Source organism: Salmo salar, chromosome 10 (assembly GCF_965601325.2).
Source record: "Salmo salar chromosome 10, fSalSal1, whole genome shotgun sequence".
NCBI lineage: Eukaryota > Metazoa > Chordata > Actinopteri > Salmoniformes > Salmonidae > Salmo > Salmo salar.
In genome coordinates this window covers 126,184,767-126,210,894 of record NC_138300.1, presented here as the reverse complement: position 1 = coordinate 126,210,894, position 26,128 = coordinate 126,184,767, and the positions used below count along the sequence as shown (strand labels likewise).

The 26,128-nt window shown below is 44.5% G+C and overlaps 1 protein-coding gene across 1 annotated transcript in view; it reads left to right on the top strand.

Annotated features, from left to right (window-relative positions):
- The first annotated feature begins 4,167 nt into the window (after positions 1-4,167).
- LOC145858566 (sodium/potassium/calcium exchanger 1) overlaps positions 4,168-26,128 on the top strand; it is a 55,808-nt gene continuing 33,847 nt past the window's right edge. Inside the window, exons 1-4 of the mRNA XM_082956653.1 lie at positions 4,168-5,323; positions 9,615-9,814; positions 14,861-14,920; positions 25,019-25,127. Of these exons, the coding sequence (XP_082812779.1) occupies positions 4,417-5,323; positions 9,615-9,814; positions 14,861-14,920; positions 25,019-25,127 (1,276 nt within the window). The 5' untranslated portion in view covers positions 4,168-4,416. The remainder of the gene's footprint in view (positions 5,324-9,614; positions 9,815-14,860; positions 14,921-25,018; positions 25,128-26,128) is intronic.

The following is a 26,128-nucleotide window of genomic DNA, read 5'->3' as shown; positions in this document are numbered from 1 at the left end:
AGAAATTACTCCTCCTCATCTGGCACCAAACAACCTTTCATCAGGTAGGACTGAGTGTATAACTTCAGGTAGGACTGAGTGTACATCTACATAACTTCAGGTAGGACTGAGTGTACTTCTAGATAACTTCAGGTAGGACTGAGTGTACTTCTACATAACTTCAGGTAGGACTGAGTGTATAACTTCAGGTAGGACTGAGTGTACATCTAGATAACTTCAGGTAGGACTGAGTGTACTTCTACACAACTTCCTTTTTCAGACTCAGAAAGTTGTCAATTTTATGATAACAGTTTGATAATAGATTGGAAATATTATGCATGATAGCAACATTTGTGATTTTAGAAAATGATACAGAATACTGTAAATAATATGTGAAAACATTGTTTGACTATATATTAATGTTTTGTCAAAATTTATAAACCAAATCAAATCAAATGTTATTGGTCATACTCACGTGGTTAGCAGATGTTAATGCGAGTGTAGCGAAATGCTTGTGCTTCTAGTTCAAACAGTGCAGCAATATCTAACAAGTAATATTCCACAACTACCTAATACACACAAATTGAAGTAAGGAATGGAATAACAATAAATACATATAGATATATGGATGAGCAATGACCGAGCGGCATAGGGCAAGATGCAATAAATAGTATAAAATACAGTATATACATATGAGATGAGTAATGCAAGATATGTAAACATTATTAAAGTGACTAGTGATCCATTTATTAAAGTGGCCAATGATTTCAGGTCTGTATGTTTGCAGCAGCCTCTCTGTGTTAGTGATGGCTGTTTAACAGTCTGATGGCCTTGAGATAGAAGCTGTTTTCAGTCTCTCGGTCCCAGCTTTAATGCACCTGTACTGACCTCGCCTTCTGGATGATAGCGGGGTGAACAGGCAGTGACTCGGGTGGTTGTAGTCCTTGATGATCTTTTAGGCCTTCCTGTGACATCAGGTGCTGTAGGTGTCCTGGAGGGCAGGTAGTTTGCCCCCGGTGATGCGTTGTGCAGACCTCACCACCCTCTGGAGGGAGAGCCTTACGGTTGTGGGCGGAGCAGCTGCCGTCCCAGGCGGTGATACAGCCCGACCGGAGGCTATCAATTGTGCATCTGTAAATGTTTGTGAGGGTTTTAGTTGACAAGCCAAATTTCTTCAGCCTCCTGAGGTTGAAGAGGTGCTGTTGTGCCTTCTTCACCACACTGTCTATGTGGGTGGACCATTTCAGTTTGCCAGTGATGTGTACGCCGAGGAACTTTAAAACGTTCCACCTTCTCCACTGCTGTCCTGTCGATGTGGATAGGGGGCTGCTCCCTCTGCTGTTTCCTGAAGTCCACGATCATCTCCTTTGTTTTGTTGACGTTGAGTGAGAGGTTTTTTCCTGACACCACTCTCCCAGGGACCTCACCAACTCATTGTAGGCTGTCTCGTCGTTGTTGGTAATCAAGCCTACCACAGTTGTGTCGTCTGCAAACTTGATGATTTAGTTGGAGGCGTGCATGGCCACGCAGTCATGGGTGAACATGGAGTACAGGAGGGGGCTGAGCACACACCCTTGTGGGGCCCCAGTATTGAGGGTCAGCAAAGTGGAGTTGTTTTTTCCTACCTTCACCACCTGGGGGCGGCCCATCAGGAAGTCCAGTACAACATTTCACAGGGTGGGGTCGAGACCCAGGGCCTCCAGCTTGATGATGAGTTTGGAGGGTACTATGGTGTTGAATGCTGAGCTATAGTCAATGAACAGCATTCTTACATAGGTATTCCTCTTGTCCAGATGGGAATAGGGCAGTGTGCAGTGTGATGGCGATTGCATCATCTGTGGACCTATTGGGGCGGTAAGAAAACTGAAGTGGGTCTAAGGTGACAGGTAAGGTGGAGGTGATATGATCCTTGACTAGCCTCTCAAAGCACTTCATGATGACAGAAGTGAGTGCTACGGGGCGATAGTCATTTAGTTCAGTTACCTTTGCCTTCTTGGGTACAGGAACAATGGTGGCCATCTTGAAGCATGTGGACGCTGCTAGGGATGCCGTCTGGGCCGGCAGCCTTGCGAGGGTTAACACGTTTAAACGTCTTACTCACGTCGGCCACGGAGAAGGAGAGCCCACACAGTCCTTAGTAGTGATCTTTACTTTTCACTCTCTTTCTATAGATCGCTATAGCCACATATTTATTGAATACAACAGGGGGCAATAGCCTAATGACTCGTAGTATCATATAAATGTATGGCCTGCTCCTTATCCCCCCAGACACTCATATCTCAACGTGTTAATAATTATCCTGACGTTAAAGAGACGGAGGATTTATTATTCAAAAGACTGTTCACCTGTTGTCATCTGTTGCTTAACCTGTCATGTCTGGGCCCATATTCATAAACCAGTCTCAGAGTAGTAGGAGAGATGATCTGGGGTCAGTTTAGCCATCTAGACCATAATAAATAAGATTCAATGGACGCTTTACGCACACGGAACCTGATTCATTCAAACGTGGTGTTTCCTTCCCTTTACAACAGGTTGGGGAGGAGTTGGATTCTACCCTGAATCACTCTGATTCTGAATCACTCTGCCAGGAACCTGAATCACTCTGCCAGGGACCTGTATTCTGAATCACTCTGCCAGGAACCTGAATCACTCTGCCAGGAACCTGAATCACTCTGCCAGGAACCTGTATTCTGAATCACTCTGCCAGGAACCTGAATCACTCTGCCAGGAACCTGAATCACTCTGCCAGGAACCTGAATCACTCTGCCAGGAACCTGAATCACTCTGCCAGGGACCTGTATTCTGAATCACTCTGCCAGGGACCTGTATTCTGAATCACTCAGCCAGGGACCTGAATCACTCTGCCAGGGACCTGTATTCTGAATCACTCTGCCAGGGACCTGTATTCTGAATCACTCAGCCAGGGACCTGAATCACTCTGCCAGGGACCTGTATTCTGAATCACTCAGCCAGGGACCTGAATCACTCTGCCAGGGACCTGTATTCTGAATCACTCTGCCAGGAACCTGTATTCTGAATCACTCTGCCAGGGACCTGAATCACTCTGCCAGGGACCTGAATCACTCTGCCAGGAACCTGAATCACTCTGCCAGGAACCTGAATCACTCTGCCAGGGACCTGTATTCTGAATCACTCTGCCAGGGACCTGTATTCTGAATCACTCTGCCAGGGACCTGAATCACTCTGCCAGGAACCTGAATCACTCTGCCAGGAACCTGTATTCTGAATCACTCTGCCAAGAACCTGAATCACTCTGCCAGGAACCTGAATCACTCTGCCAGGAACCTGTATTCTGAATCACTCTGCCAGGAACCTGAATCACTCTGCCAGGAACCTGAATCACTCTGCCAGGAACCTGAATCACTCTGCCAGGGACCTGTATTCTGAATCACTCTGCCAGGGACCTGTATTCTGAATCACTCTGCCAGGGACCTGTATTCTGAATCACTCTGCCAGGAACCTGAATCACTCTGCCAGGGACCTGTATTCTGAATCACTCTGCCAGGAACCTGTATTCTGAATCACTCTGCCAGGGACCTGTATTCTGAATCACTCTGCCAGGAACCTGAATCACTCTGCCAGGGACCTGAATCACTCTGCCAGGGACCTGTATTCTGAATCACTCTGCCAGGAACCTGTATTCTGAATCACTCTGCCAGGAACCTGAATCACTCTGCCAGGGACCTGTATTCTGAATCACTCTGCCAGGGACCTGTATTCTGAATCACTCTGCCAGGGACCTGTATTCTGAATCACTCTGCCAGGAACCTGAATCACTCTGCCAGGGACCTGTATTCTGAATCACTCTGCCAGGAACCTGTATTCTGAATCACTCTGCCAGGGACCTGTATTCTGAATCACTCTGCCAGGAACCTGTATTCTGAATCACTCTGCCAGGGACCTGTATTCTGAATCACTCTGCCAGGAACCTGTATTCTGAATCACTCTGCCAGGGACCTGTATTCTGAATCACTCTGCCAGGGACCTGTATTCTGAATCACTCTGCCAGGAACCTGAATCACTCTGCCAGGGACCTGTATTCTGAATCACTCTGCCAGGAACCTGTATTCTGAATCACTCTGCCAGGGACCTGTATTCTGAATCACTCTGCCAGGAACCTGTATTCTGAATCACTCTGCCAGGGACCTGTATTCTGAATCACTCTGCCAGGAACCTGTATTCTGAATCACTCTGCCAGGGACCTGTATTCTGAATCACTCTGCCAGGGACCTGTATTCTGAATCACTCTGCCAGGGACCTGAATCACTCTGCCAGGGACCTGTATTCTGAATCACTCAGCCAGGGACCTGTATTCTGAATCCAATTCAGTGGTGCAATTAACGACTTCTCAGGCTGAGGAGTGAGTTACCAAATCCACACCTATTAAATAACACCAATATCACAATTTCTACATAAATGTATTGTACCCAAAGGAAGAGACTGCAGCTGAGCCGAGTCATATTCCTCCTGTCTGGTGTTCTACTGTGTTGTCTCTACCAGCTGTCTATCACCTCCAAGCTCTCCCCAGGACCCTGGCCCCATGCCCTGCCCCAAATAGGTGAGGGGTCTGGGGATGGAGAGGGACTGACAGGGGCCCTCCTGGAGGAAGTTGCATTGGAGACCTTAAGGGAGGGGAAACGCAGTGTTGACACACAAGAGGAGGAAATTATAGATTTAGTGACAACTGAAGTGTCCGATTACTACTCTGAGACGACTACAGATGATGTCACACCATCCACTACCACTGAGGTCTCATCATCATCATCATCATCATCATCAGTGACTACAATCCGGACTATCGTTCACTGTATATATGTAGACCTGGAGCCTCCCATTCAGATCCCCACCCTGCCCAACCCACCACCCACCCATCTAGTCCCCAACACCACCCAATCCTCCCCCGCCGACCCGGGGGACGCCCCTCATCAGAAAGGAGAATACCCCACTGATATCTTCTCCGTGGAGGACCGGAGACGAGGCTGGGTGTCGCTTCACATCTTCGGGATGATGTACATGTTCGTCTCACTCGCCATTGTGTGCGACGAATTTTTTGTCCCTGCGCTCGGCGTCATCACAGACCAGCTGGCCATCTCCGACGACGTGGCCGGGGCAACCTTCATGGCGGCAGGAGGCTCCGCTCCGGAGCTGTTCACCTCTCTGATTGGCGTGTTCATCTCTCATAGCAACGTGGGCATCGGAACGATCGTGGGGTCGGCGGTGTTCAACATCCTGTTCGTCATCGGGATGTGTGCCGTCTTCTCCAGGGAGATGCTCCACCTCACCTGGTGGCCCCTGTTCAGGGACGTCTCCTTCTACACCATAGGTAATAATATACTATCACAGGGAGATGCTCCACCTCACCTGGTGGCCCCTGTTCAGGGACGTCTCCTTCTATACCATAGGTAATAATATACTATCACAGGGAGATGCTGCACCTCACCTGGTGGCCCCTGTTCAGGGACGTCTCCTTCTATACCATAGGTAATAATATACTATCACAGGGAGATGCTGCACCTCACCTGGTGGCCCCTGTTCAGGGACGTCTCCTTCTACACCATAGGTAATAATATACTATCACAGGGAGATGCTCCACCTCACCTGGTGGCCCCTGTTCAGAGACGTCTCCTTCTACACCATAGGTAATAATATACTATCACAGGTAAAGGCAGATGCTCCACCTCACCTGGTGGCCCCTGTTCAGGGACGTCTCCTTCTATACCATAGGTAATAATATACTATCACAGGGAGATGCTCCACCTCACCTGGTGGCCCCTGTTCAGGGACGTCTCCTTCTACACCATAGGTAATAATATACTATCACAGGGAGATGCTCCACCTCACCTGGTGGCCCCTGTTCAGGGACGTCTCCTTCTACACCATAGGTAATAATATACTATCACAGGGAGATGCTGCACCTCACCTGGTGGCCCCTGTTCAGGGACGTCTCCTTCTACACCATAGGTAATAATATACTATCACAGGTAAAGGCAGATGCTGCACCTCACCTGGTGGCCCCTGTTCAGGGACGTCTCCTTCTATACCATAGGTAATAATATACTATCACAGGTAAAGGCAGATGCTGCACCTCACCTGGTGGCCCCTGTTCAGGGACGTCTCCTTCTACACCATAGGTAATAATATACTATCACAGGGAGATGCTGCACCTCACCTGGTGGCCCCTGTTCAGGGACGTCTCCTTCTACACCATAGGTAATAATATACTATCACAGGTAGATGCTGCACCTCACCTGGTGGCCCCTGTTCAGGGACGTCTCCTTCTACACCATAGGTAATAATATACTATCACAGGCAGATGCTGCACCTCACCTGGTGGCCCCTGTTCAGGGACGTCTCCTTCTATAGCATAGGTAATAATATACTATCACAGGTAAAGGCAGATGCTGCACCTCACCTGGTGGCCCCTGTTCAGAGACGTCTCCTTCTACACCATAGGTAATAATATACTATCACAGGTAAAGGCAGATGCTGCACCTCACCTGGTGGCCCCTGTTCAGGGACGTCTCCTTCTACACCATAGGTAATAATATACTATCACAGGGAGATGCTGCACCTCACCTGGTGGCCCCTGTTCAGGGACGTCTCCTTCTACACCATAGGTAATAATATACTATCACAGGTAGATGCTGCACCTCACCTGGTGGCCCCTGTTCAGGGACGTCTCCTTCTACACCATAGGTAATAATATACTATCACAGGCAGATGCTGCACCTCACCTGGTGGCCCCTGTTCAGGGACGTCTCCTTCTATAGCATAGGTAATAATATACTATCACAGGTAAAGGCAGATGCTGCACCTCACCTGGTGGCCCCTGTTCAGAGACGTCTCCTTCTACACCATAGGTAATAATATACTATCACAGGTAAAGGCAGATGCTGCACCTCACCTGGTGGCCCCTGTTCAGGGACGTCTCCTTCTATACCATAGGTAATAATATACTATCACAGGTAAAGGCAGATGCTGCACCTCACCTGGTGGCCCCTGTTCAGGGACGTCTCCTTCTATACCATAGGTAATAATATACTATCACAGGTAAAGGGAGATGCTGCACCTCACCTGGTGGCCCCTGTTCAGGGACGTCTCCTTCTATACCATAGGTAATAATATACTATCACAGGTAAAGGGAGATGCTGCACCTCACCTGGTGGCCCCTGTTCAGGGACGTCTCCTTCTATACCATAGGTAATAATATACTATCACAGGTAAAGGCAGATGCTCCACCTCACCTGGTGGCCCCTGTTCAGGGACGTCTCCTTCTACACCATAGGTAATAATATACTATCATAGGGAGATGCTGCACCTCACCTGGTGGCCCCTGTTCAGGGACGTCTCCTTCTATACCATAGGTAATAATATACTATCACAGGTAAAGGCAGATGCTGCACCTCACCTGGTGGCCCCTGTTCAGGGACGTCTCCTTCTATACCATAGGTAATAATATACTATCACAGGCAGATGCTGCACCTCACCTGGTGGCCCCTGTTCAGGGACGTCTCCTTCTATACCATAGGTAATAATATACTATCACAGGGAGATGCTGCACCTCACCTGGTGGCCCCTGTTCAGGGACGTCTCCTTCTACACCATAGGTAATAATATACTATCACAGGTAAAGGCAGATGCTGCACCTCACCTGGTGGCCCCTGTTCAGGGACGTCTCCTTCTACACCATAGGTAATAATATACTATCACAGGTAAAGGCAGATGCTCCACCTCACCTGGTGGCCCCTGTTCAGGGACGTCTCCTTCTATACCATAGGTAATAATATACTATCACAGGTAAAGGCAGATGCTCCACCTCACCTGGTGGCCCCTGTTCAGGGACGTCTCCTTCTATACCATAGGTAATAATATACTATCACAGGTAAAGGGAGATGCTGCACCTCACCTGGTGGCCCCTGTTCAGGGACGTCTCCTTCTATACCATAGGTAATAATATACTATCACAGGTAAAGGGAGATGCTGCACCTCACCTGGTGGCCCCTGTTCAGGGACGTCTCCTTCTATACCATAGGTAATAATATACTATCACAGGTAAAGGCAGATGCTCCACCTCACCTGGTGGCCCCTGTTCAGGGACGTCTCCTTCTACACCATAGGTAATAATATACTATCATAGGGAGATGCTGCACCTCACCTGGTGGCCCCTGTTCAGGGACGTCTCCTTCTATACCATAGGTAATAATATACTATCACAGGTAAAGGCAGATGCTGCACCTCACCTGGTGGCCCCTGTTCAGGGACGTCTCCTTCTATACCATAGGTAATAATATACTATCACAGGCAGATGCTGCACCTCACCTGGTGGCCCCTGTTCAGGGACGTCTCCTTCTATACCATAGGTAATAATATACTATCACAGGTAAAGGCAGATGCTGCACCTCAGCGTTTTTTTACATCAGCAGTTGTCAAAGTGCATTACAGTAACTCGGCCTAGGCCTCAGAGAGCAAAGGCAGAAGCGAGAGCACAGTGGCCAGGAGAAACGGCCTAGAAGGAAGAAACCTACTGTAGAGAGGAACCTGGCCCAGAGGGGTTATAATCCTCTGGCTGTACCAGGTGGAGATTAAGAGTACATGTGGCCATCAAGGTCAGATAGTTTCTGAGCCCAGAGGACAGGGGAGAAGAGGCCCCACTCATAAATAAATGATAGTGTGCTTGGAGCCAACAGTCAATCTCAATCACAAAAAAATGTAAGGATAAAGGCCAGCACTCACTTGCATATAATTGCAATTGAAGCTATTTGGGACGCAACTATTATTCACAACATGATAATTTACCTAACCTCTTACTGTGTTCTCTAACCTCTTGCTGTGTTCTCTAACCTCTAACCTCTAACCTCTTGCTGTGTTCTCTAACCCCTTACTGTGTTCTCTAACCTCTAACCTCTAACCTCTTGCTGTGTTCTCTAACCTCTAACCTCTTGCTGTGTTCTCTAACCCCTTACTGTGTTCTCTAACCTCTAACCTCTAACCTCTTGCTGTGTTCTCTAACCCCTTACTGTGTTCTCTAACCTCTAACCTCTTGCTGTGTTCTCTAACCCCTTACTGTGTTCTCTAACCTCTAACCTCTTGCTGTGTTCTCTAACCTCTTGCTGTATTCTCTAACCTCTAACCTCTTGCTGTGTTCTCTAACCCCTTACTGTGTTCTCTAACCTCTTGCTGTGTTCTCTAACCTCTAGCTGTGTTCTCTAACCTCTAACCTCTAACCTCTTACTGTGTTCTCTAACCTCTAACCTCTAACCTCTTACTGTGTTCTCTAACCTCTTGCTGTGTTCTCTAACCTCTAACCTCTAACCTCTTACTGTGTTCTCTAACCTCTTGCTGTGTTCTCTAACCTCTAACCTCTAACCTCTTACTGTGTTCTCTAACCTCTTGCTGTGTTCTCTAACCTCTAACCTCTAACCTCTTGCTGTGTTCTCTAACCTCTAACCTCTTACTGTGTTCTCTAACCTCTTACTGTGTTCTCTAACCTCTAACCCCTTACTGTGTTCTCTAACCCCTTACTGTGTTCTCTAACCCCTTACTGTGTTCTCTAACCCCTTACTGTGTTCTCTAACCCCTTACTTATGATGAATTAACATCTATATTGTTTTCAGACCTGATCATGTTGATAATCTTCTTCCTGGACAACACCATCATGTGGTATGAGAGTATAATGCTGGTGGCTGGCTACAGCTCCTATGTCTGCTTCATGAAGTACAACGATCAGCTGGAAGTAGCATTCAAGAAGCAGCTCAGGAAACACCAGCACATCATTAATATCATCACTGTGGCTGATGAGGATGAACCTGACAAGGTACATTCTATTTGCATTTATTTTATTTAACCTTTATTTAACTAGGCAAGTCAGTTAAGAACAAATTCTTAAGAGTATACCGGAGATCTTACACTACCGTTCAACAATTTGGGGTCACTTAGAAATGTCCTTGTTTGTGGGTTTGATTATGGCTCAAAATGGCCAGAAACAAAGAACTTTCATCTGAAACTCGTCAGTCTATTCTTGTTCTGAGAAATGAAAGCTAAACGTCAACAGTGAAGAGGCGACTCCGGGATGCTGGCCTTCTAGGCAGATATGCAAAGAAAAAGCCATATCTCAGACTGGCCAATAAAAAGAAAAGATTAAGATGGGCAAAAGAACAGACACTCGACAGAGGAACTCTGCCTAGAAGACCAGCATCCCGGAGTCGCCTCTTCACTGTTGACGTTGAGACTGGTGTTTTGCGGGTACTATTTAATGAAGCTGCCAGTTGAAGACTTGTGAGGCGTTTGTTTCTCAAACTAGACACTCTAATTTTTATTTATTTATTTATTTCACCTTTATTTAATCAGGTAGGCCAGTTGAGAACAAGTTCTCATTTACAACTGCGACCTGGCCAAGATAAAGCAAAGCAGTGTGACACAAACAACAACACAGAGTTACACATGGTATAAAAAAACGTACAGTCAATAACACAATAGGCAAGTCTACATACAGTGTGTACAAATGGCGTAAGGAGGCAGGCAAGGCAGTAAATAGGCCATAGTAGCGAAGCAATTACAATTTAGCAAATTAACACTGGAGTGATAGATGAGCAGATGATGATGTGTAAGTAGAGATACTGGTGTGCAAAAGAGCAAAAAAGTAAATAAAACAATATGGGGATGAGGTAGGTAGTTGGATGGGCTATTTACAGATGGGCTGTGTACAGCTGCAGCGATCGGTAAACTGCACAGATAGCTGATGCTTAAAGTTAGTGAGGGAGATATAAGTCTCCAACAACAGCGATTTTTGCAATTCGTTCCAGTCATTGGCAGCAGAGAACTGGAAGGAAAGGCGGCCAAACGAGGTGTTGGCTTTGGGGATGACCAGTGAGATATACCTGCTGGAGCGCGTGCCATGGGTGGGTGTTGTTATTGTGACCAGTGAGCTGAGATAAGGCGGAGCTTTACCTAGCAGAGACTTATAGATGACCTGGAGCCAGTGGGTCTGGCGACGAATATGTAGCGAGGGCCAGCCGACGAGAGCATACAGGTCGCAGTGGTGGGTGGTTTAACCTGTTGGGGTATAGGGGGCAGTATTTTCATGGCCGGATGAAAAACGTACCCAATTTAAACAGGTTACTACTCTGGCCCAGAAACTAGAATATGCATATTATTAGTAGATATGGATAGAAAACACTCTGAAGTTTCTCAAACTGTTTGAATGGTGTCTGTGAGTATAACAGAACTCATATGGCAGGCAAAAACCTGAGAAAAAGTCAACCAGGAAGGGGAGGATCTGAGAAATGTAGTTCTTCTTTCTAGTCCCTTTCAAAACTACAGTATCTGTGGGCTTACGTTGCACTTTCTAAGGCTTCCATTGGCTGTCTAAAGCCTTCAGAAAGTGGTTTGAGCCTTCTCCTGTCACTGGGCAGAGTATAGGAGCTCAGTTACTGAGTGGACTGCCTGGCGCGAGCACGCTGCTCCTTCTTTTTCTCCTGGAATGAATACGCTATTGTCCAGTTTGAATATTATTGCATTTCTACGTTAAAAATACCATAAAGATTGATTTTAAACAGCGTTTGACATGCTTCTAAGTACGGTAATTCAAAACAGCAAAAATCAAATAATTTCAATTTCTCAAACATTTTTTAACTACAACTATTTTACACCATTTTAAAGATAAACTTCTCGTTAATCCAACCACATTGTCCGATTTCAAAAAGGCTTTACAGCGAAAGCAAAACATTAGATTATGTTAGGAGAGTCCATAGACAAAATAATCACCCAGACATTTTCCAAGCAAGGATATATGTCACAGAAACCGAAAACACAGCTAAATGAAGCACTAACCTTTTACGATCTTCATCAGATGACAACCCTAGGACATTATGTTATACAATACATGTATGTTTTGTTCGATAAAGTTCATATTTATATCCAAAAATAGCATTTTACATTGGCGCGTGACGTTCAGAAAATGTTTAGCCTCCAGAACTATTGGTGAATGAGCACAATGAGCACACATATTACAGAGATACTCATCATAAACGTTGACAAAATACATAACAATTATTTTAAGAATTATAGATACAGTAGTCCTTTATGCAACAGCTGTGTCAGATTTTAAAATAGCTTTTCGACAAAAGCACATTTTTCAATATTCTGAGTACATAGCTCAGCCATCACGGCTAGCTATTCAGACACCCGCCATGTTCAGGGCATGCTAAACTCAGAATAAGTATTAGAAATATTATATTACCTCCCAGGACTGCTACTTCGACAAGAAATGTTGTTTTTGTTCCAAATAATCCATATTTATGTCCAAATACCTCCGTTTTGTTTGTGCGTTCAGAGCACTATCGAAAGGGTAACGCGCGAGCGCGGAACCAGAGACGAAAAGTCAAAATGTTCCATTACCATACTTAGAAGCATGTCAAACGCTGTTTAAAATCAATCTTTACGGTATTTTCCTCGTAGAAATGCGATAATATTCCAACCGGACAATAGCGTATTCATTTCAGAAGAAAAATAAGGAAAGGCGTGCTCGTGTGACCGCGCATTTCCAATCCCTTTGCCCTCCAGCAGTCCACTCAGTAACTGAGCTCCTATATTCTGCCCGGTTACTGGATACGTATGAAACAACTTTCGGAGGGCTTTTGACAGCCAATGGAAGCCTTAGGAAGTGCTACATGACCCCTAAGTATTTGTAGTTTCTCTAGGGATTCAAAAGTAGAACTACAGTTCTCAGACCTTACACTTCCTGGTTGAAATCTTCTCAGGTTTTGGCCTGCCATATGAGTTCTGTTATACTCACAGACACCATTCAAACAGTTTTAGAAACTTCAGAGTGTTTTCTATCCAACTCTACTAATAATATGTATATTCTATTTCCTGGGCAAGAGTAGTAACCAGTTGAAATTGGGTACGTTTTTCATCCGGCAGTGAAAATACTGCCCCCTAGCCCCAAGAGGTTATTAAGTGTTATTTCTAATAAATTAAGAAGATGTGCACTTCACCCGCTGCGCCTTGGTCCAATCCTTACGACGCCTATGACATACACTGTATTTCTGATCAATTTGATGTTATTTTAATGGACAAAAAATTAGCAGGAAATTTCTAAGTGACCCCAAACTTTTGAGCGGTAGTGTGTATTTGAACTATTTTTAGTACAGTGTTCCTTTGTTACAGATACTGTCTTGATGTAGGCCAAGGGTGTCCAACTCTTTTTGCCCCATAGGCTGCATTCGGTTTCCAACAAGGTCCAAAGGGCCACACTGAAACTTAGTTTTATTTCCATGCCATCAAAATTTGATAAACATTGTCCTCTATCCATCGTTTAGGGAATTTTCAATGCTCTCGAACTGTCTAGCTTTCATTTCAGTGATTATTAGCTGGAAACAGTCAAACACTATGAATGTAGGTCCCGTATAATTTCTACACCGTTTCCATTTGGTTTGAGTCCTTTAAACTGTATTGAGCTCGTTTCCCTCCAAAATGGGTTTTATTTTTAAATCCCATGATTATTATTTCTATTGACAGCAGCGTAGCCTAGTGGTTAGAGCGTTGGACTAGTAACTGAAAGGTTGCAAGATCAAATCCCTGAGCTGACAAGGTACAAATCTGTCGTTCTGCCCCTGAACAAGGCAGTTAACCCACTGTTCCTAGCCCGTCATTGTAAAATAAGAATTTGTTCTTAACTGACTTGCTTGGTACATTTTTTTTTTAAATAGTAGCAATTGGGAGGGATATCTGCACATCAGGGGTCGATGATGAAGATAATTTCCTGAGAACACACATGGAGGCTGGCTCCTGTGTGAGGAGAATCATGTCATACAGCTCGTTATTCATCTGGTTCCCTCGAGCATGCGCGGAGGACCTGATTAAGCCATATATCCCTCCATAAACTTAATCCAAGTTTTTAAGGCACATGTTGTTGATCATAGGCTCTAATTCAGCCATATTCCTCCAAGCAAATGATACAGCCATACCTCATTCAAAAACAGATGTTGTTGATCAAACATGATGAGTCATTCAGTCCCTGATGAGTCATTCACTCACTGATGAGTCATTCACTCTCTGATGAGTCGTTCACTCATTCAGTCCCTGATGAGTCATTCACTCACTCACTGATGAGTCATTCACTCTATGATGAGTCATTCACTCACTGATGAGTCATTCACTCATTCAGTCACTTATGAGTCATTCACTCACTCACTGATGAGTCATTCACTCACTGATGAGTCATTCACTCATTCACTCACTGATGAGTCATTCACTCACTGATGAGTCATTCACTCACTGATGAGTCATTCACTCACTCACCGATGAGTCATTCAGTCCCCGAAGAGTCATTCACTCACTGATGATTGTCATTGTTCTTTCTGGTTCATCAGCAACCGCAGTACAGCGTGGGCTGTTCTGTGGTTCTTTAATAAAAGAGAGCAGAGACTGAGAGCATCAGTTGAGATGATCTGCCATGGGAATGACATCCGGGTGCAACACGCCTGGTGATGTTATGAGTGGGAGGATTCTTACCTCGGCCCTTGTAGAACCAGAGCCGATCACGCGACCCTTAAAAGCCTGAGTGGCAGCAGTGATTCACGCGAAGCTTCAACACCTAACACCTGTGATGGTGACTGAGCATTATTTAGATGACACAGGGTAAGAAGCATGCTTCATCAAGGGGTTGTTGTTGCGTCCAATACGTATTTCCCTTATTACAACCAAAACATTATGTACGTACTGTAGCTGTGAGCTCTACTGACCCTCCTTTATATCAATAAATATGTTGGGAAATGTTTTAACATCTGGTGAATCCTTGTTAGTTAACATCTGGTGAATCCTTGTTAGTTAACATCTGGTGAATCCTTGTTGTCCACAGGACAAGACAGCAGGTCAGGACAGTAGCCCTCCTGCCCCAGAAGACAAGAAACTATTAAAGGTAAACAACTATGCAGTGATCAAGTAGTAATTTATCAGTATCCCCAGTAGTAGTTTAGTAGGATCCCCAGTAGTAGTTTAGTAGTATCCCCAGTAGTAGTTTATCAGTATCCCCAGTAGTAGTTTATCAGTATCCCCAGTAGTAGTTTAGTAGTATCCCCAGTAGTAGTTTAGTAGTATCCCCAGTAGTAGTTTATCAGTATCCCCAGTAGTAGTTTATCAGTATCCCCAGTAGTAGTTTATCAGTATCCCCAGTAGTAGTTTAGTAGTATCCCCAGTAGTAGTTTAGTAGTATCCCCAGTAGTAGTTTATCAGTATCCCCAGTAGTAGTTTATCAGTATCCCCAGTAGTAGTTTAGTAGTATCCCCAGTAGTAGTTTATCAGTATCCCCAGTAGTAGTTTAGTAGTATCCCCAGTAGTAGTTTAGTAGTATCCCCAGTAGTAGTTTAGTAGTATCCCCAGTAGTAGTGTAGTAGTATCCCCAGTAGTAGTTTAGTAGTATCCCCAGTAGTAGTTTATCAGTATCCCCAGTAGTAGTGTAGTAGTATCCCCAGTAGTAGTTTAGTAGTATCCCCAGTAGTAGTTTAGTAGTATCCCCAGTAGTAGTTTAGTAGTATCCCCAGTAGTAGTTTAGTAGTATCCCCAGTAGTAGTTTAGTAGTATCCCCAGTAGTAGTTTAGTAGTATCCCCAGTAGTAGTTTAGTAGTATCCCCAGTAGTAGTTTAGTAGTATCCCCAGTAGTAGTTTAGTAGTATCCCCAGTAGTAGTTTAGTAGTATCCCCAGTAGTAGTTTAGTAGTATCCCCAGTAGTAGTTTAGTAGTATCCCCAGTAGTAGTTTAGTAGTATCCCCAGTAGTAATTTATCAGTATCCCCAGTAGTAGTGTAGTAGTATCCCTAGTAGTAGTTTAGTAGTATCCCCAGTAGTAGTTTAGTAGTATCCCCAGTAGTAGTTTAGTAGTATCCCCAGTAGTAGTTTAGTAGTATCCCCAGTAGTAGTTTAGTAGTATCCCCAGTAGTAGTTTAGTAGTATCCCCAGTAGTAGTTTATCAGTATCCCCAGTAGTAGTTTAGTAGTATCCCCAGTAGTAGTTTAGTAGTATCCCCAGTAGTAGTTTAGTAGTATCCCCAGTAGTAGTTTATCAGTATCCCCAGTAGTAGTTTATCAGTATCCCCAGTAGTAGTTTAGTAGTATCCCCAGTAGTAGTTTAGTAGTATCCCCAGTAGTAGTTATCAGTATCCCCAGTAGTAGTTTATCAATATCCCCAGTAGTAGTTTAGTAGTATCCCTAGTAGTAGTTTAGTAGTATCCCCAGTAGTAGTTTATCAGTATCCCCAGTAGTAGTTTAGTAGTATCCCCAGTAGTAGTTTAGTAGTATCCCCAGTAGTAGTTTATCAGTATCCCCAGTAGTAGTTTAGTAGTATCCCCAGTAGTAGTTTAGTAGTATCCCCAGTAGTAGTTTAGTAGTATCCCCAGTAGTAGTTTAGTAGTATCCCCAGTAGTAGTTTATCAGTATCCCTAGTAGTAGTGTAGTAGTATCCCCAGTAGTAGTTTAGTAGTATCCCCAGTAGTAGTTTATCAGTATCCCTAGTAGTAGTTTAGTAGTATCCCTAGTAGTAGTTTAGTAGTATCCCCAGTAGTAGTTTAGTAGTATCCCCAGTAGTAGTTTAGTAGTATCCCCAGTAGTAGTTTAGTAGTATCCCCAGTAGTAGTTTATCAGTATCCCTAGTAGTAGTTTAGTAGTATCCCCAGTAGTAGTGTAGTAGTATCCCCAGTAGTAGTTTAGTAGTATCCCCAGTAGTAGTTTATCAGTATCCCTAGTAGTAGTTTAGTAGTATCCCCAGTAGTAGTGTAGTAGTATCCCCAGTAGTAGTTTAGTAGTATCCCCAGTAGTAGTTTATCAGTATCCCCAGTAGTAGTTTAGTAGTATCCCCAGTAGTAGTTTATCAGTATCCCTAGTAGTAGTTTATCAGTATCCCCAGTAGTAGTTTAGTAGTATCCCTAGTAGTAGTTTAGTAGTATCCCCAGTAGTAGTTTATCAGTATCCCTAGTAGTAGTTTAGTAGTATCCCCAGTAGTAGTTTAGTAGTATCCCCAGTAGTAATTTATCAGTATCCCCAGTAGTAGTGTAGTAGTATCCCCAGTAGTAGTTTAGTAGTATCCCCAGTAGTAGTTTAGTAGTATCCCCAGTAGTAGTTTAGTAGTATCCCCAGTAGTAGTTTATCAGTATCCCCAGTAGTAGTTTAGTAGTATCCCCAGTAGTAGTTTAGTAGTATCCCCAGTAGTAGTTTAGTAGTATCCCCAGTAGTAGTTTATCAGTATCCCCAGTAGTAGTTTAGTAGTATCCCCAGTAGTAGTTTAGTAGTATCCCCAGTAGTAGTGTAGTAGTATCCCCAGTAGTAGTTTAGTAGTATCCCCAGTAGTAGTTTAGTAGTATCCCCAGTAGTAGTTTAGTAGTATCCCCAGTAGTAGTTTAGTAGTATCCCCAGTAGTAGTTTAGTAGTATCTCCAGTAGTAGTTTATCAGTATCCCCAGTAGTAGTTTAGTAGTATCCCCAGTAGTAGTTTATCAGTATCCCCAGTAGTAGTTTATCAGTATCCCCAGTAGTAGTTTAGTAGTATCCCCAGTAGTAGTTTAGTAGTATCCCCAGTAGTAGTTTAGTAGTATCCCCAGTAGTAGTTTATCAGTATCCCCAGTAGTAGTTTAGTAGTATCCCCAGTAGTAGTTTAGTAGTATCCCCAGTAGTAGTTTAGTAATATCCCCAGTAGTAGTTTAGTAGTATCCCCAGTAGTAGTTTAGTAGTATCCCCACTAGTAGTTTAGTAGTATCCCCAGTAGTAGTTTAGTAGTATCCCCAGTAGTAGTTTAGTAGTATCCCCAGTAGTAATTTATCAGTATCCCCAGTAGTAATTTATCAGTATCCCCAGTAGTAGTTTAGTAGTATCCCCAGTAGTAGTTTAGTAGTATCCCCAGTAGTAGTTTATCAGTATCCCCAGTAGTAGTTTATCAGTATCCCCAGTAGTAGTTTAGTAGTATCCCCAGTAGTAGTTTAGTAGTATCCCCAGTAGTAGTTTATCAGTATCCCCAGTAGTAGTTTAGTAGTATCCCCAGTAGTAGTTTATCAGTATCCCCAGTAGTAGTGTAGTAGTATCCCCAGTAGTAGTTTATCAGTATCCCCAGTAGTAGTTTAGTAGTATCCCCAGTAGTAGTTTATCAGTATCCCCAGTAGTAGTTTAGTAGTATCCCCAGTAGTAGTTTAGTAGTATCCCCAGTAGTAGTTTAGTAGTATCCCCAGTAGTAGTTTAGTAGTATCCCCAGTAGTAGTTTATCAGTATCCCCAGTAGTAATTGATCAGTATCCCCAGTAGTAGTTTAGTAGTATCCCTAGTAGTAGTTTAGTAGTATCCCCAGTAGTAGTTTATCAGTATCCCCAGTAGTAGTGTAGTAGTATCCCCAGTAGTAGTTTAGTAGTATCCCCAGTAGTAGTTTATCAGTATCCCCAGTAGTAGTTTAGTAGTATCCCCAGTAGTAGTTTAGTAGTATCCCCAGTAGTAGTTTAGTAGTATCCCCAGTAGAGGTTTATCAGTATCCCCAGTAGTAGTTTATCAGTATCCCCAGTAGTAGTTTAGTAGTATCCCCAGTAGTAGTTTAGTAGTATCCCCAGTAGTAGTTTAGTAGTATCCCTAGTAGTAGTTTAGTAGTATCCCCAGTAGTAGTTTATCAGTATCCCCAGTAGTAGTTTAGTAGTATCCCCAGTAGTAGTTTAGTAGTATCCCCAGTAGAAGTTTAGTAGTATCCCTAGTAGTAGTTTAGTAGTATCCCCAGTAGTAGTTTAGTAGTATCCCCAGTAGTAGTTTAGTAGTATCCCCAGTAGTAGTTTAGTAGTATCCGCAGTAGTAGTTTAGTAGTATCCCCAGTAGTAGTTTAGTAGTATCCCCAGTAGTAGTTTAGTAGTATCCCCAGTAGTAGTTTATCAGTATCCCCAGTAGTAGTTTAGTAGTATCCCCAGTAGTAGTTTAGTAGTATCCCCAGTAGTAGTTTAGTAGTATCCCCAGTAGTAGTTTAGTAGTATCCCCAGTAGTAGTTTAGTAGTATCCCCAGTAGTAGTTTAGTAGTATCCCCAGTAGTAGTTTAGTAGTATCCCCAGTAGTAGTTTAGTAGTATCCCCAGTAGTAGTTTAGTAGTATCCCCAGTAGTAGTTTATCAGTATCCCCAGTAGTAATTTATCAGTATCCCCAGTAGTAGTTTATCAGTATCCCCAGTAGTAGTTTATCAGTATCCCCAGTAGTAGTTTAGTAGTATCCCCAGTAGTAGTTTATCAGGATCCCCAGTAGTAGTTTATCAGTATCCCCAGTAGTAGTTTAGTAGTATCCCCAGTAGTAGTTTATCAGTATCCCCAGTAGTAGTTTATCAGTATCCCCAGTAGTAGTTTAGTAGTATCCCCAGTAGTAGTTTATCAGTATCCCCAGTAGTAGTTTATCAGTATCCCCAGTAGTAGTTTATCAGTATCCCCAGTAGTAGTTTAGTAGTATCCCCAGTAGTAGTTTATCAGGATCCCCAGTAGTAGTTTAGTAGTATCTCCAGTAGTAGTTTAGTAGTATCCCCAGTAGTAGTTTATCAGTATCCCCAGTAGTAGTTTAGTAGTATCCCCAGTAGTAGTTTAGTAGTATCCCCAGTAGTAGTTTAGTAGTATCCCTTTAGCTTCCGCAAAAGCAGCAGCTTCATGACATAGTGCAGAACATTCATAGACAAGAACAGCTCAAGAACAAAACTACATACATTTTAAATAAGTACGCACGCTATTATGCATTAAGGCCTCCATAATCATTTGATTCATATATTTACCGCCCGTAATGGGTATCCTGAGGTAAAGTGTAGAGTTTTCACAGTAGCCACCCGCAGTGGGTTTCCTAACAGTGAATGAAACATTCATTACATAAAATATCCAGGCCTGGAATGTGTTGCTTTTTAATGTCAATTGCCCATAAAGGGTTACCTGAGGTACAGTGTAACGGGTTACAGTCTACCACCCGTAAAGGGTTATCTGAGGTACAGTGTAACAGGTTACAGGCTACCACCCGTAAAGGGTTATCTGAGGTACAGTGTAACAGGTTACAGTCTACCACCCGTAAAGGGTTATCTGAGGTACAGTGTAACAGGTTACAGTCTACCACCCATAAAGGGTTATCTGAGGTACAGTGTAACAGGTTACAGGCTACCACCCGTAAAGGGTTACCTGAGGTACAGTGTAACAGGTTACAGTCTACCACCCGTAAAGGGTTATCTGAGGTATTTTGCTTGGTTTTGGACCTGCTCATTAAAATGATCAAGGTCCCTGTGAATCAGATGGAGTTATTAGACTCCTGCTGATATATAATGAATCAGAATCAGATGGTGTTAGACCCCTGCTGATATGTAATGAATCAGAATCAGATGGTGTTAGACTCCTGCTGATATATAATGAATCAGAATCAGATGGAGCTGTTAGACTCCTGCTGATATATAATGAATCAGAATCAGATGGAGTTATTAGACTCCTGCTGATATATAATGAATCAGAATCAGATGGAGTTATTAGACTCCTGCTGATATATAATGAATCAGAATCAGATGGAGTTGTTAGACTCCTGCTGATATATAATGAATCAGAATCAAATTGAGTTGTTAGACTCCTGCTGATATGTAATGAATCAGAATCAGATGGAGTTATTAGACTCCTGCTGATATATAATGAATCAGAATCAGATGGAGTTATTAGACTCCTGCTTATATGTAATGATTCAGAAGTTTCACCTGAGGTTCTTGGCTCCCACTGAGACCACCATGATCAGAGTTAACAGACGTGAACGCAGCAACCTTTAATCGTGTTTCCTCCTAAAGAATAAACTAAATGGTTTCCACATCAACAACTGGTCTTCCATTTCCATCGTCATTCCCCGACCAACACCATATTCACACCCTGCAGCATCCACCAGTCACACACACACACACAGATCAGTACATACTAAGGTATACACACTCAAGGAAAGAACTACAGTCAATCCGGAAAGTATTCAGACCCCTTCACTTTTTCCACATTTTGTTACGTTACAGCCTTATTCTAAAATGGATTAAATGCTTTTTACACACAATACCCTATAACGCCGAAGCTAAAACTAGTTTTCAAAAATGTTTACAAATGTATTAAAAATTAAAAACAGAAATACCTTATTTACATAAGTATTCAGACCCTTTGCTATGAGACTCGAAATTGAGCTCAGGTGCATCCTGTTTCCATTGATCATCCTTGAGATGTTTCTACAACTTGTTTGTAGTTTCTACAACTAGATTTGGAAAGGCACACACCTGTCTATATAAGGTCCCACAGTTGACAGTGAATGTCAGAGCAAAAACCAAGCCATGAGGTTGAAGGAATTGTCAGAGACAGGATTGTGTCGAGGCACAGATCTGTGGAAGGGTACCAAAAAATGTCTGCAGCATTGAAGGTCCCCAAGAACACAGTGGCCTCCATCATTCTTAAATGAAGTAGTTTGGCAACACCAAGACTCTTCCTAGAGCTGGCCGCCCGGCCAAACTGAGCAATCGAGGGAGAAGAGCCTTGGTCAGGGAGGTGACCAAGAACCCGATGGTCACTGTGACAGAGCTCCAGAGTTCCTCTGTGGCGATGGGAGAACCTTCCAGAAGGACAACCATCTCCGCAGCACTCCACCAATCAGGCCTTTATGGTAGAGTGGCCAGACGGAAGCCACTCCTCAGTAAAAGGCACATGACAGACCGCTTGGAGTTTGACCAAAAAGCACCTAAAGGACTCTCGGACCATGAGAAACAAGATTCTAATGGTCTGATGAAACCAAGACTGAACTCTTTGGCCTGAATGCCAAGTGTCACTTCTGGAGGAAACCTGGCACCATCCCTACGGTGAAGCATGGTGGTGGCAGCATCATGCTGTGGGGATGTTTTTCAGCAGCAGGGATTAGAAGACTGCTCGGGATCGAGGGAAAGATGAACGGAGCAAAGTACAGAGAGGTCCTTGATGAAAACCTACTGCAGAGCACACAGGAACTCAGACTGGGGAGAAGGCTCGCCTTCCAACAGGACAACAACCCTAAGCATGCAGCCAAGACAACACAGGAGTGGCTTTGGGACAAGTCTCTAAATGTCCTTGAGTGGCCCAGCCAGAGCCCAGACTGGGACCCAATCGAACATCTCTGGAGAGACCTGAAAATAGCTGTGCAGCGACGCTCCCCATCCAACCTGACAGAGCTTGAGAGGATCTGCAGAGAAGAATGGGAGAAACTCCCCAAATACAGGTGTGCCAAGCTTGCAGCATAATACCCAAGACTCAAGTCTGTAATCGCTACCAAAGGTGCCTCAAAAAAGTACTGAGTAAAGGGTCTGAATACTTATGTAAATGTGATATTCAATTTTTTTCAATTTTAACACATTTGCAAAAATGTCTTGTTACGTGTGACCCGTTTTCCTTGCTCCCCATTTTCCCCATGTTAGTGTGTTTGTGTCCTGGGCATTACAGGTGTACTGAGTCGCGGCTGACGATGTTGGGCGGGGCTTCGGTCCGGAGTCCTGGCAGCTGTAGCCGATTGACGAGAGGAGATCTGTTTGCCGTGTGAGAAGAGAAGAGAGAGAGAGGGACCCTTGTTTTGTTTGACTAGTGGAGGATTTGATGATTTGTTATTTTAATTTATCTTTGTTTGTGTTTCAGCCTGTACTCCACCCTACCTAGGTCCTGGAGAAGGGAATAGGTAGATCTGCCCATGGGTGTACATTCCCACGTAGATAACCCATTGTTTTATACACTAGGTTATCTACACCCATGGGCAGATCTACCTTTTCCCTTCTCCAGGACCTTGGTAGGGTGGAGTACAGGCTGAAACACAAACAAAGATAAATTAAAATAACAAATCATCAAATCCTCCACTAGTCAAACAAAACAAGGGTCCCTCTCTCTCTTCTCTTCTCACACGGCAAACAGATCTCCTCTCGTCAATCGGCTACAGCTGCCAGGACTCCGGACCGAAGCCCCACCCAACATCGTCAGCCGCAACTCAGTACACCTGTAGACAGACCCTGATATCCTGAGAGAGTCTCACATCAATTAGTCAGTCAGCGTTGTGCTGTTTTATTAGGGTTTTTTTCTCTCTCTCTCTGTGTCTGTCTCTGTGTCTCTCTCTCTCTCTCTCTCTCTCTCTGTGTCTGTCTCTGTGTCTCTCTCTCTCTCTCTCTGTGTGTCTGTCTCTGTGTGTCTCTCTGTCTCTCTGTCTCTCTCTGTCTCTGTCTCTCTCTCTCTGTCTCTCTCTGTCTCTGTCTCTCTGTCTCTCTCTCTGTCTCTCTCTCTCTCTGTGTCTGTCTCTGTATCTCTCTCTCTCTCTCTGTCTCTCTCTGTCTCTCTCTGTCTCTGTCTCTCTCTCTCTGTCTCTCTCTCTCTCTCTCTCTGTGTTGATCTCACCCCTCCCTCTCTCTCTCTCGATCTCACCCCTCCCTCTCTCTCTCGATCTCACCTCCTCTCTCTCTCTCTCTCTCTCTCTCTCTCTCTCTCTCTCTCTGTGTCTGTCTCTGTGTCTCTCTCTCTCTCTCTCTGTGTGTCTGTCTCTGTGTGTCTCTCTGTCTCTCTGTCTCTCTCTGTCTCTGTCTCTCTCTCTCTGTCTCTCTCTGTCTCTGTCTCTCTGTCTCTCTCTCTGTCTCTCTCTCTCTCTGTGTCTGTCTCTGTATCTCTCTCTCTCTCTCTGTCTCTCTCTGTCTCTCTCTGTCTCTGTCTCTCTCTCTCTGTCTCTCTCTCTCTCTCTCTCTGTGTTGATCTCACCCCTCCCTCTCTCTCTCGATCTCACCCCTCCCTCTCTCTCTCGATCTCACCTCCTCTCTCTCTCTCTCTCTCTCTCTCTCTCTCTCTCTCTCTCTCTCTCTCTGTCTCTCTCTGTCTCTGTCTCTCTCTCTGTCTCTCTCTCTCTCTCTCTCTCTCTCTGTGTTGATCTCACCCCTCTCTCTCTCTCAATCTCACCCCTCCCTCTCGATCTCACCCCTCCCTCTCTCTCTCTCTCTCTCGATCTCACCCCTCTCTCTCCCTCTCCCTCTCTCTCGATCTCACCCCTCTCTCTCCCTCTCTCTCGATCTCACCCCTCCCTCTCTCTCTCTCTCGATCTCACCCCTCTCCCTCTCTCTCTCTCTCTCTCGATCTCACCCCTCTCCCTCTCTCTCGATCTCACCCCTCTCCTTCTCTCTCTCTCTCTCGATCTCACCCCTCTCCCTCTCTCTCTCTCTCGATCTCACCCCTCTCCCTCTCTCTCTCTCGATCTCACCCCTCTCCCTCTCTCTCTCTCTCGATCTCACCCCTCTCTCTCTCTCTCTCTCGATCTCACCCCTCTCTCTCTCTCTCTCTCTCGATCTCACCCCTCTCCCTCTCTCTCTCTCTCTCTCTCGATCTCACCCCTCTCTCTCTCTCTCTCTCTCGATCTCACCCCTCTCTCTCTCTCTCTCTCTCGATCTCACCCCTCTCTCTCTCTCTCTCTCTCTCGATCTCACCTCTCTCTCTCTCTCTCGATCTCACCCCTCTCCCTCTCTCTCTCTCTCGATCTCACCCCTCTCCCTCTCTCTCTCTCTCGATCTCACCCCTCTCTCTCTCTCTCTCTCTCGATCTCACCCCTCTCTCTCTCTCTCTCTCTCGATCTCACCTCTCTCTCTCTCTCTCGATCTCACCCCTCTCCCTCTCTCTCTCTCTCTCTCTCGATCTCACCCCTCTCCCTCTCTCTCTCTCTCTCGATCTCACCCCTCTCCCTCTCTCTCTCTCTCGATCTCACCCCTCTCCCTCTCTCTCTCTCTCTCGATCTCACCCCTCTCCCTCTCTCTCTCTCTCGATCTCACCCCTCTCTCTCTCTCTCGATCTCACCTCTCTCTCTCTCTCTCTCTCTCGATCTCACCCCTCTCCCTCTCTCTCTCTCTCGATCTCACCCCTCTCTCTCTCTCTCGATCTCACCTCTCCCTCTCTCTCTCTCTCGATCTCACCTCTCTCTCTCTCTCTCTCTCTCTCTCTCTCTCTCTCTCTCTCTCGATCTCACCTCTCTCTCTCTCTCTCTCTCTCTCGACCTCCCCCCAGTTGAAGCCTGTCCTCCAGAGAGGAGGAAGTTCAGCCTCTCTTCACAACTCCACCATGAGGAACACCATCTATAAGCTGATGATTCACACACTAGACCCCCTGGGAAACAGTAGGTTACCTTTTCACCTAATTCCATCTAGAAAAGACAACAGACTTGAGTTCAAATACTATCACACATCACTTCAAATAGTTTAGCTGGGCTTGTCTGAGATCGTCTGGTGCAATGGACCCAATAGAATAGTTGCCAAATCCCTTATCTTCCACTCCAAGCAGTCTTAATCACATGCTATAAGTATTTGAAATGTTTCAAATAGACATTGTGTTTATTTTTGGACACATTTTAAATGTGTTGTAAACAGTTTAAAAGTGGCATAAGAAATGGCTTTGTACCTGCCACTAGAGCTATCAATATTATGGTAACTTCTTACAATGTTTCTATATAAACAGTAGATACAGTAGTATGATATTTGTTTACTCTGACCCATACCAAAACGGTGAAACCTGTTGATATGGACGGAGTGCCTTTGTCCTTCTCTCAGTCAGTCAGCGAGATTCATTATCAAAGTGTTCCCCGTTAAGCTTTGGCTAGCACTAAATCCAGATTGGTCCTAAGCAGATTAATAACTGTGTTAGTTTATCACCTCAACAAGGCTCTCATTCATACAGCACAACAAGTATAGTAGACAACTGGCCACATAAGGACAGAAATGGCACCCTATTCCCAATAAAGTGCACTCCATCTGACATACACTAGGTAGGGAATAGGGTAACATTTTGGTACGCAACCCAGACAATCAGGATCCACATCAGAATAGTGACATAGGAAACAGACAACACAACACTATCCAGTAACACAGACAACACAACACTATCCAGTAACACAGACAACACAACACTATCCAGTAACACAGACAACACTATCCAGTAACACAGGAAACACTATCCAGTAACACAGGAAACACTATCCAGTAACACAGGAAACACTATCCAGTAACACAGGAAACACTATCCAGTAACACAGGAAACACTATCCAGTAACACAGGAAACACTATCCAGTAACACAGGAAACACTATCCAGTAACACAGGAAACACTATCCAGTAACACAGG